The sequence below is a fragment of the Salmo salar genome, chromosome 18, assembly GCF_965601325.2.
Source record: "Salmo salar chromosome 18, fSalSal1, whole genome shotgun sequence".
Taxonomy (NCBI): Eukaryota; Metazoa; Chordata; class Actinopteri; order Salmoniformes; family Salmonidae; genus Salmo; species Salmo salar.
In genome coordinates, this window is record NC_138308.1 from 12,458,778 (window position 1) to 12,470,998 (window position 12,221).

Here is a 12,221-nt window from a genome sequence, read left to right on the forward strand (position 1 = left end):
ATGAAAAAGTGAGTTTTATGTGTTGTACTTAGTCAATTGAAAATGTGCTTAGAGTTTTGAAACAACTGCCATTTTGATGATCTGTTTTGAGTTTTGTTCTAAGACTTGTGAAAATTGACCACTTTTAATTGTGAAAATTGCACCAAAGCGTTTGAAAAAAACTGTAATAATGGACGTTAGACAGTTGATGAACTGTCCTCACAGACCCAACATCACGTAGAGAGAACTCTACAGATAATGTCTGAAAATTTGATCCAGTCTCTTGCCCACCTCTCTCTCTCTCTCTCTCTCTCTCTCTTACTCTCTCTCTCTCATTTTCTCCCTCTTTCTCACCCTCCCTCTTTCCCCCCTACCCCCTTCTCCCTGTCTATTTCCCTCTCTACAGTATCAACACGATTGATGAACTGCCCTCACAGACCCAACATCACCCAGAGAGAACTCTACAGGTAATGTTTGTTCACTGATAGACTTTGCTCTGTACCTGTTGGCAACTTGTCATTCATTCTCTTGCACCACTTTGTCTCGTTCCCGCTCCAACCCCCGCCCTTCCCGCCCTCCCTCCCTCCCTTCCTCATTCTGTAGAACACCAACTTGGGAGTGAGAAGGAACTTGATGGTGATTAATGGTTGATTGGTTATTGTGGCAGTTGGCACCATGCGTTATAGTATATATCTGGTTCTATTCATTCTGGTGTGTTCTGCTTCTCTGCTGTCTGTCACACTCATAAGCAGATACTACCACAAAAGGTAAGTTTCTTTATTTTATGTGATTAATAAAAAATAACTATGGGACAAATTTCAGATGTAAGTGGTATATTTTCGAACACTCTTGATGGTGAATTCCCACTAAGGACTTACCACAGTGTTTTACCAAGAAGGCTCAGGCTTTTGTACTTTCACCTCTACGGCCCGGTTCTAATGTCACTGAAGCCATGGCCTCAGTGGACCTGCTTTGACTTGGGGCAAAGGCTAGGCCACTGGTACTTTTCAACTGGCATTTACATAACAGTGGCTGTCTGTGGAAGTCTTTTGTGAAATACCATAAGAACTGTGTGTGTGTGTGTGTGTGTGTGTGTGTGTGTGTGTCTGTGTGTGTGTGTGTGTGTGTGTGTCAGGAGTGGTGGTTTTGACAGTTATGCAGCTTTTCGCTGTAACAGACTGAGACTCAAGTTCCTCACTCTCACTTCAGCCAAGGCGTAAGTTAACACAAACGCACACCACACACTCAAAGAGGAACAATATCTCTGTCTGATATACACTACCGGTCCAAAGTTTTAGAACACCTACTCATTCAAGGGTTTTTCTTTATTTTTACTATTTTCTACATTGTAGTACAATAGTGAAGACATCAAAACTATGAAATAACACATACGGAATAATGTAGTAACCAAAAAAGTGTTAAACAAATCAAAATATATTTTATATTTGAGATTCTTCAAATAGCCACCCTTTGCCTTGATGACAGCTTTGTACACTGTTGGAATTCTCTCAACCAGCTTCACCTGGAATGCTTTTCCACCTGTCTTGTTGGCTGCTTTTCCTTCACTCTGCGGTCCGACTCATCCCAAACCATCTCAATTTGATTGAGGTCAGGGGATTGTGGAGGCCAGGTCATCTGATGCAGCACTCCATCACTCTCCTTCTTGGCAAAATAGCCTTACACAGCCTGGAGGTGTGTTGGGTCATTGTCCTGTTGAAAAACAAATGATAGTCCCACTAAGCCCAAAACAAATGTGATGGCGTATCGCTGCAGAATGCTGTGTTAGCCAAGCTGGTTAAGTGTGCCTTGAATTCTAATTAAATCACAGACAGTGTCACCAGCAAAGCACCCCCACACCATAGCACCTCCTCCTCCATGCTCTACGGTGGAAAATACACACGCAGAGATCAACCGTTCACCCACACCGTGTCTCATTAAGATATGGAGGTTGGATTAAAAAAAATCTCCAATTTGGACTCCAAACCAAAGGACAAATATCCACCGGTCTAATGTCCATTGCTCGTGTTTCTTGGCCCAAGCAAGTATCTTCTTATTATTAGTGTCCTTTAGTAGTAGTTTCTTTGCAGCAATTCGACCATGAAGGCCTCATTCACAAAGTCTCTTCTGAACAGTTGATGTTGAGATGTGACTGTTACTTGAACTCTGTGAAGCATTTATCTGGGCTGCAATTTCTGAGGCTGGTAACTCAAATGAACTTATCCTCTGCAGCAGAGGTAACTCTGGGTCTTCCTTTCCTGTGGTGGTCCTCATGAGAGCCAGTTACATCATAGCGCTTGATGGTTTTTGCGACTGCACTTGAAGAAACTTTGAAAATTCTTGAAAATTTCCGCATTGACTGACCTTCATGTTTTAAAGTAATGATGGACTGTTGTTTCTCTTTGCTTATTTGAGCTGTTCTTGCCATAATATGGACTTAGTTTTTTACCAAATAAGGCTATCTTCTGTTTACCCCCCTACCTTGTCACAACACAACTGATTGGCTCAAATGCATTAAGAACGAAAGAAATTCCACAAATTAACTTTTAAGAAAGCACACCTGTTAATTGAAATGCATCCCAGGTGACAACCTCATGAAGCTGGTTGAGAGAATGCCAAGTGTGCAAAGCTGTCATCAAGGCAATGGGTGGCTATTTGAAGAATCTCAAATATAAAATATATTTTGTTTTGTTTAACACTTTTTTGGTTACTACATGATTCCATATGTGTGAGGGTCGATGCTGGCAGACGAGAAGCAAGTACAGGGAGTGAACATTTAATTACCAACGGACATGGAACAGGACAGGACAGCGTCTGGACATGAACACATAATGACATTAATGCTGTTACAGGGAACAAACAGTGGAGCAGACAGTTATAGACGGGACAATTAACAAAGGGAATGAGTCCAGGTGAGTCCATTGAGCGCTGCTGCGCTTAATGATGGTGACAGGTGTGCGTGTTGAAGGGCAGCCTGGCGCCCTTGAGCGCCAGAGAGGGAGAACGGGAGCAGGCGTGACAGTACCCCCTCGTCTAGGGGCGCCATCCGGCATCCCACCTGGGCGAGCCTGACGGGCTGGTCGAGGCATGGGCGCTGGACAAGCCGGCTGAGGCGTGAAAGCCCGATGATCCCGCTGAGGCATGGGAGCCAGACAAACCGGCTGAGGCATGGGAGCCTGATGGGCTGCCTGAAGCATGACGTGGGGTGGGTGCCTGTCGAGCCCACCGAGGCAAGACAACCTCTCAAGCCAGCTAAGGCATTGAAGCCCGACAAGCTAGCTGAGGCAGCCCCGGTTCCCTCGATGACGGCACCCGGAGCCGACGTCACCAACCAAAACTCCCTGATGCTTCTTTTAGTGGTTGTCAGCATTCTGTAAGGGTCGACGCTGGCAGACGAGAAGCAGGTACAGCGAGTGAACATTTAATTACCAACGGACATGGAACAGGACAGGACAGCATCTGGACATGAACACATAACGACATTAATGCTGATACAGGGAACAAACGGGGGAGCAGACAGTTATAGACAGGGCAATCAACAAAGGAAAGGAGTCCAGGTGAGTCCAATGAGTGCTGCTGCATGTAATGATGGTGACAGGTGTGCGTAATGAAGGGCAGCCTGGCACCCTCGAGCGCCAGAGAGGTAGAGCGGGAGCAGGCGTGACAATATGCGTTATTTCATAGTGTCTATGTCTTCACAATCATTCCACAATGTAGAAAATAGTAAAAATAAAGAAAAACCATTGAATGAGTAGGTGTTTTTAAACTTTGGACCGGTAGTGTATTTTAACCGTAAAATATATCAGAAATACAGCACGCTCACACTTTCTTTGTTTCCCTTCTTTCTTTCTTTCTTTCTTTCTTTCTTTCTTTCTTTCTTTCTTTCTTTCTTTCTTTCTTTCTTTCTTTCTTTCTTTCTTTCTTTCTTTCTTTCTTTCTTTCTTTCTTTCTTTCTTTCTTTCTTTCTTTCTTTCTTTCTTTCTTTCTTTCTTTCTTTCTTTCTTTCTTTCTTTCTTTCTTTCTTTCTTTCTTTCTTTCTTTCTTTCTCTAACCTCTCCTCACTCTCTCTCCCCACTCCTCACTCTCTCTCCCCCCTCCTCACTCTCCCTCTCTAAAGTATCAACATGAGGACTCTAATAATGGACGTTAGACAGTTGATGACCTGCACTCACAGACCCAACATCACCCAGAGAGAACTCTACAGGTAATGTTTGATCACTGTAGCAATCTGAGATCTACAAGCAATGCATGATCACGGCTCTCTCTATTTGTGCTCTAAAGATAATGTCTGATCACGTCTCTCTCTGAGCTCTGTCAGTAATGTCTGATGGACATTGCTCAGTACCTGTTTACATATTGTCATCCATTCTCTAGGACCTATTTGTTTCATTCCATATCTCTCTCAATTCAATTCAGTGAACATATTGCAAAAGCTTACTTTGGACATTTAGAAATACACTGCTCAAAAAAATAAAGGGAACACTTAAACAACACATCCTAGATCTGAATGAAAGAAATAATCTTATTAAATACTTTTTTAATTACATAGTTGAATGTGCTGACAACAAAATCACACAAAAATAATCAATAAATATCTAATATATCAACCCATGGAGGTCTGGATTTGGAGTCACACTCAAAATTAAAGTGGAAAACCACACTACAGGCTGATCCAACTTTGATGTAATGTCCTTAAAACAAGTCAAAATGAGGCTCAGTAGTGTGTGTGGCCTCCACGTGCCTGTATGACCTCCCTACAACGCCTGGGCACCTCTGGCGAGCACATGGAGGGCTGTGCGGCCCCCCAAAGAAATGCCACCCCACACCATGACTGACCCACCGCCAAACCGGTCATGCTGGAGGATGTTGCAGGCAGCAGAACGTTCTCCACGGCGTCTCCAGACTCTGTCACGTCTGTCACGTGCTCAGTGTGAACCTGCTTTCATCTGTGAAGAGCACAGGGCACCAGTGGCGAATTTGCCAATCTTAGTGTTCTCTGGCAAATGCCAAACGTCCTGCACGGTGTTGGACTGTAAGCACAACCCCCACCTGTGGACGTCGGGCCCTCATACCACCCTCATGGAGTCTGTTTCTGACCGTTTGAGCAGACACATGCACATTTGTGGCCTACTGGAGGTCATTTTGCAGGGCTCTGGCAGTGCTTCTCCTGCTCCTCCTTGCACAAAGGCAGAGGTAGCGGTCCTGCTGCTGGGTTGTTGCCCTCCTACGGCCTCCTCCACGTCTCCTGATGTACTGGCCTGTCTCCTGGTAGCGCCTCCATGCTCTGGACACTACGCTGACAGACACAGCAAACCTTCTTGCCACAGCTTGCATTGATGTGCCATCCTGGATGAGCTGCACTACCTGAGCCATTTGTGTGGGTTGTAGACTCCGTCTCATGCTACCACTAGAGTGAAAGCACTGCCAGCATTCAAAAGTGACCAAAACATCAGCCAGGAAGCATGGGACTGAGAAGTGGTCTGTGGTCCCCACCTGCAGAACCACTCCTTTATTGGGGGTGCCTTGCTAATTGCCTATAATTTCCACCTGTTGTCTATTCCATTTGCACAACAGCATGTGAAATTTATTGTCAATCAGTGTTGCTTCCTAAGTGGACAGTTTGATTTCACAGAAGTGTGATTGACTTGGAGTTACATTGTGTTGTTTAAGTGTTCCCTTTATTTTTTTGAGCAGTGTATGAACATAATTAATAATAATAATCAATATTGTCAATGGGACAACAGTAACAACAATAACCAAAGGTCAAAATAACAATAACAATAAGCATAGAGGACATGTGTAGGTTGGTTGGTCTTGTTGGACACTGTCCCTCATTTTATGTCAGGCAGCAATGTATTGCGCTGCCAAACCACAGCTCTCTGCGTCCTCATCCAACAGGATGGGAAGCCTATCCTCATCAGAAAGGTCTTTGAAACCTTGAATAACTTCTATGGGCTACGTGGGACTAGCTAGCGTCCCACCCACGGTACACACTATCAACAGCCAGTGAAATATCAGGGCGGCAAATTCAAAACAACAAAATCTCATAATTCAAATTTCTCAAACATACAACTATTTTACACCATTTTAAAGATACACTTGTCCTTAATCCAACCACATTGTCCGATTTCAAAAAGGCTTTACGGCGAAAGCATAAAGTTAGATTATGTTAGGACAGAGCATAAACAAGAAAAACCACACAGCCATTTTCCAAGCAGGAGAGGTATCACAAAAAACAGAAATACAGCTAAAATTAAGCACTAACCTTTGACGATCTTCATCAGATGACACTCCTAGGACTCAATGTTACACAATACATATATGTTTTGTTCGATAAAGTTCATATTTATATCCAAAAACCCAATTTTACATTGGCGCGTGATGTTCAGAAAATATTTTGCCTCCAAAACTTCCGGTCAATGAGCACATCAATTTACAAAAATACTCATCATAAACGTTGATAAAATATTAAACTGTTATTCAAAGAATTATAGATACGCTTCTCCTTAATGCAACCGCTGTGTCAGATTTCAAAATAGCTTTACGGCGAAAGTAAATTTTGCAATATTCTGAGTACAGAGCTCAGCTATCAAAGCAAGCTATACAGTTACCCGCCAAGTTCTGGAGTCAACTAAACTCAGAAATAGTATTATAAATCTTCACTTACCTTTGCTGATCTTCATCGGAATGCCCTCCCAGGATTCCCACTTCCACAAGAAATGTTCGTTTTGTTCGATAAACTCCGTATTTATGTCCAAATACCGCCTTTTGTTTGCGCGTTCAGATCACTATCCAAAGGCAAAATGCACGAGCTCAAAACCAGAGACGAAAAGTCAAATAGTTCCATTACTGTTCGTAGAAACATGTCAAATGATGTTTACAATCAATCCTTAGGGTCTTTTCAACATAAATCTTCGATAATATTCCAACCGGACAATAGCGTATTCATTACAGAGGAAAAAGAAGGAACAGTGCGCCTGCCCGCTCAGTAAACAACTCGTTGGTCTCAGGCTTGAGACTGCTCTTATTCTCTTCCCAGTAACAGTAGAGGCATGAAACAAAGTTCTAAAGACTGTTGCCATCTAGTGGAAGCCTTAGGAAGTGCAAAATGACCCCACAGACACTGTAGTTTGGAAAGGCAATCAATTGAAAAACTACAAACCACTTCCTGGTTGGATTTTTTCTCAGGTTTTCGCCTGCCATATGAGTTCTGTTATACTCACAGACATCATTCAAACAGTTGTAGAAACTTCAGAGTGTTTTCTATCCAAATCTACTAATAATATGCATATCCTACCTTCTGGGCCCGAGTAGCAGGCAGTTTAATTTGGGCACGTTATTCATCTGAATTTCCGAATACTGCCCCCTGTCACCAAGAAGTTAACTTGGCTTTTGAAGATTTTAGAAAGGCAGGGCAGGATGGATAGAGGTCTATAACAGTTTGCGTCTAGAGTGTCTCCCCTTTGGGATCTCAGACGATACGAAAGAGAGGTTGAATAGGCTAGTGATAGGAAAGCATGGCCAGCCGTAGAAAAAAGCTTATTGAAATTATCCTTCATCGTAGATTTGTCGATGGTGACAGTGTTTCCTAGCCTCAGTGCAGTGGGCAGCTGGGAGGAGGTGCTCGTATTCTCCATGGACTTTACAGTGACCCAAAATGTTTGTAATTAGTGCTACAAGATGCAAATTTCTGTTTGAAAAAAGCTAGCCTTAGCTTTCCTAACTGACTGTGTATATTGGTTCCTGACTTCCCTGAAAAGTTGCATATCGCGGGGGGGGGGGGCTTTTTGATGCTAATGCAGAACGCCACATGATGTTTTTGTGTTGGCAGTCAAGTTTTTGAATGGGGCATGCTTATTAAAGATGGTGAGGAAAGCACTTTTAAAGATGCCTGCTCATCAGCGAAGAGCTGATTATTTTGGTTGACATGTTTATCTATCAGGGTGTGTAGGGTGCAGATATGATCGGTCATATGATGTTTTGGTATAAATCCAATTTGGTTTTTACTCAAGACATTGTGCCTATTAAGGAAGTTTAGAACTCTTAGATTTATAATACAACAGAAAACCTTCCACAGGTTACTGTTCACACAAATGTCTGTTTTGATGTTAGGGTCAAATTTGTCTCCGTTCTTAAAGATTGGGCTTTTGAGTCCTTGATTCCAGATGTCAGGGAAATAACCTACACTCGGATCAAATTAAACAATTTTAATATGGTCAATTGAAAATGTGCACTAGTGAGTTTGAGCATCTCATCTCTCTCGCTCTCTCTCCCTCTCCTGCTCTCCCTCCCTCCTCTCTCCTCTCCTATCCCAGGGTGATCTTACGTTCCTGTTGTAATGCTACAGGTGAGATGATCCTGACCAAACAGAACACTAAGTTGGGCCAGAAGATCCACTATGAGACCAACCAAAAGCTATTTAAAACGGTCGACAAGAAACTACACAGCATGCTGCCAAAGGACTTACCGTGGAGTAAAGGTTTGTTGAGTCATTGTGCCGTGGTGGGAAGTGGAGGAATCCTGCAGAACAGCAGCTGTGGAGCAGAGATAGACAGTGCTGATTACATCATCAGGTAACCTTCATCATTATCACCATCACCATCATCATTACCATCATCACCACCATCATCCTCAACATCTCTCTCTTTCTCTCTCTTCCTCTCTCATTCCCCCTCACTTCACTTCTCTCTCCCCCGCTCTCTTTTTCCCTCCCTCCTCTCCCCCTCTCCCCCTATCTCTCCCTGCCTCCTCTCTCTCTCTCTCCTTCCCTCCTCTCCCCTCCTTCTATCTCCACTCTCGCCTCCCTCCCTCCCTCCCTCCTCCATCTCTCTCTCTCTCTCTCTCTCTCTCTCTCACTCTCTCTAGGTTTAACCTGGGTCCGGTCACCAACAGTAAGGATGTGGGGAACAAAACCCACCTGATGACCATCAACCCCAGTCAGATCAGAGGGTGAGAGAGAGAGAGAGAGAGAGAGAGAGAGAGAGAGAGAGAGAGAGAGAGGAAGGGGACCAATGACTGACTATATGAATGGACAAAGCCAACGATCACATGGCCCCATTCATTCCTAATTGAAAACGCAATAGCACACTTGAAGCCAAGAATGTTGCTTTTAGCGTCTAAGATGACGTCTCAGGGGGGAAACTTATGTAGACATAACATGCACAGTTTGAGCTACTCCAGGAAGTGACGTTGCAGGCTAGCTCAGTGCTGCACCCTCTCATTGAGTATCTCAAGTTCAAGGCCGTCTGGGTACTGTAGGTTGCCAGTAGCCACTGAATTATCCTTATAACTTCTTCTGTGTGTGATTTTTTTTAAAATAATCTGTGTAATAGAAGAAATTCTTGGTACCACAATTGTCTTAAAAAAAATATGTACACAAATATTACCATTTCCCCATTCACTATAAAAGGGGAACCTGTTTCCTGAAAACAATGCCTGCACTGTTGCGGTCAGCATTGAACTTTGTGGCTTCAATGAGAGTTAGCAGTCGTTCTCTCCTGGAGGGGACAGAGAGAGAGGGAGAGAGGGGAGAGAGAGGGAGGTAAGGGAGAGAGACCGATTGGGATCATAATATAGCTAACTAGAAGGTACTTTTGAAGAAAAATTGTGCGAGTTGTTTTAGCCGGCCAAAATTAAGTTTAAAGTAAAAAAAACTGTAGTAGTATATAGTAGTAGTAGTAGTATCAGCAGCAGTAATATAAGAAGTAGTAGTAGAAGTAGTAGTAGTAGTAGCAGCAGTAGTAATAGAAGTAGTAGTAGTATATAGTGCAGGGGTCTCCAACAGGTAGATTGTGAGCTACCTGTAGCTCGCAGCCCACCTATGAGTAGGTCGCCAAACAATTCTGAAAATACATGTGTTTTTCACGTGTTCCACCGCAAACTGTCATGAACATATATCACAAGTATCAGACACCGCAAGCTCCCAGCTACCATTTAATCAACGCAACACCACACATTCAAAGAGGAATTATCTCTCTGTATATTTATTAACAGTAAAATACACAGTTGAAGTCGGAAGTTTACATAGACCTTAGCCAAATACATTTAAACTCAGTTTTTCACAATTCCTGACATTTAATCCTAGTAAAAAGTCCCTGTCTTAGGTCAGTTAGGATCACCACTTTATTTTAAGAATGTGAAATGTCAGAATAATAGCAGAGAGTGTCACGGCTGTTGTCGGTGAAGGAGGACCAATACGCAGCAGGTACGTGTATGCTCATCTTGATTTTTATTAACTACAAAAATGAACATACAAAATAACAAAACGAAACGAACGAACAACTACAAACAGTCTGGTAAAGCATACGGCTTACACACAGAACAATCACCCACAAATAACACATACAAACACACCCTAATATATGGGACTCTCAATCAAAGGCAGATAGACAACACCTGCCTTCAACTGAGAGTCCCAACCCCAATCAACCAAACATAGAAACACACACACTAGACTAACCATAGAATTAACTAAACATAAACCAAAACCCGGAAATACTAAATCAAACACCCTTTACACAAACACACCACCCCGAACCACATAAAACAAATACCTCCTGCCACGCCCTGACCAAACTACAAAACAATTAACCTTATATACTGGCCAGGACGTGACAGTACCCCCCCCTTAAAGGTGCTACCCCAGAAGCACCTTAACAAAAAATAACCCCAAGCAACACCAACAAAAAGTCCCCTTTTCTAAAGGGAGGGAAGGGAGGGTGGCTGCCGTCAACGACGGCACTGTGCGACACCCCCCCTCCCCAACCCACCTATTTCTGGAGGTGGCTCTGGTTCCGGCCGTTCCAGGCTGTCGGGCCACTCTGGCATCGCCGAGGGGCAGTCGGGCCAGTCTGGCATCGCCGGGGGGCAGTCGGGCCAGTCTGGCATCGCCGGGGGGCAGTCGGGCCAGTCTGGCATCGCCGGGGGACAGTCTGGGCAGTCTGGCAGTTCGGGACAGTCTGGCAGTTCGGGACAGTCTGGGCAGTCTGGCAGTTCGGGACAGTCTGGGCAGTCTGGCAATTCGGGACAGTCTGGGCAGTCTGGCCACTCGGGACAGTCTGGGCAGTCTGGCCAGTCGGGGCAGTCTGGCCAGTCGGGACAGTCTGGGCAGTCTGGGCAGTCTGGCCACTCCGGCAGTTCAGGGCAGTCTGGCCACTCCGGCAGTTCAGGGCAGTCTGGCCACTCCGGCAGTTCAGGGCAGTCTGGCCACTCCGGCAGTTCAGGGCAGTCTGGCCACTCCGGCAGTTCACCGCAGTCTGGCCACTCCGGCAGTTCAGCGCAGTCTGGCCACTCCGGCAGTTCAGCGCAGTCTGGCCACTCCGGCAGTTCAGCGCAGTCTGACCTCTCTGGCGACTGTTGACTGGCGGGCAGCTCTGGCGACTGTTGACTGGCGGGCAGCTCTGGCGACTGTTGACTGGCGGGCAGCTCTGATGATGACTGTTGACTGGCGGGCAGCTCTGATGATGACTGTTGACTGGCGGGCAGCTCTGATGATGACTGTTGACTGGCGGGCAGCTCTGATGATGACTGTTGACTGGCGGGCAGCTCTGATGATGACTGTTGACTGGCGGGCAGCTCTGATGATGACTGTTGACTGGCGGGCTGACGCACTATAATCCTGGTGCGTGGTGCTGGTACCGGATATACCAGCTTATGAACACGCACCTCCAGGCTAGTGCGGGGAGCGGGAACAGGACGAGTCGGACTGGGTTGACGCACTTCCGGGTCCGCACGAGAGACAGGAGCTGGAAACCCAGGGCTATGGAGGCGCACAGTCGGTCTAGATCTTACCTCCTGCACAACCCGCCTTGGCTGGATGGAACTAGTAACCCTGTACGAGCGGGGTGCTCGTACAGGGCAGACTGGGCTGTGCAGGGGCCTGATGGTAGCCGTGCGTAGAGCGGGAGTTGGGTAGCCTGGTCCTCGGAGGCGTACCGGCGACCAGATGCGCTGCGCAGGCATCCTCCTACCAGGCTGGATGCCCGCTCTAACACGGCACCTGCGAGGGGCTGGAATAATGCGCAACGGACTGTGCGTGCGTATGGGTGAGATAGTGCGCTCCTCAGCGAAACATAGCGCTCTCCACCCCATACGCTCCTCCATATAACCACGGGTAGCTGGCTTCCGGCTCTTCTTACGCCTAGCCAAACTACCCGTGTGCCCCCCCAAAAAATTTTCTTGGGGGTGCCTCTCGTGCATCTCCTTCAGCGCGTCCACTCTGGCCTCGTACCACCGCCTCTCTGCCT

The 12,221-nt window shown here is 45.6% G+C and overlaps 1 protein-coding gene across 1 annotated transcript in view; it reads left to right on the forward strand.

Annotated features, from left to right (window-relative positions):
• The first annotated feature begins 581 nt into the window (after positions 1-581).
• The window catches only part of LOC106576759 (alpha-2,8-sialyltransferase 8E), a 31,229-nt gene continuing 19,589 nt past the window's right edge, over positions 582-12,221 (forward strand). The window contains exons 1-5 of the mRNA XM_014154130.3: positions 582-746; positions 1,115-1,195; positions 4,094-4,180; positions 8,292-8,549; positions 8,842-8,925. Coding sequence (XP_014009605.1) covers positions 655-746; positions 1,115-1,195; positions 4,094-4,180; positions 8,292-8,549; positions 8,842-8,925 — 602 coding nt within the window. The 5' untranslated portion in view covers positions 582-654. The remainder of the gene's footprint in view (positions 747-1,114; positions 1,196-4,093; positions 4,181-8,291; positions 8,550-8,841; positions 8,926-12,221) is intronic.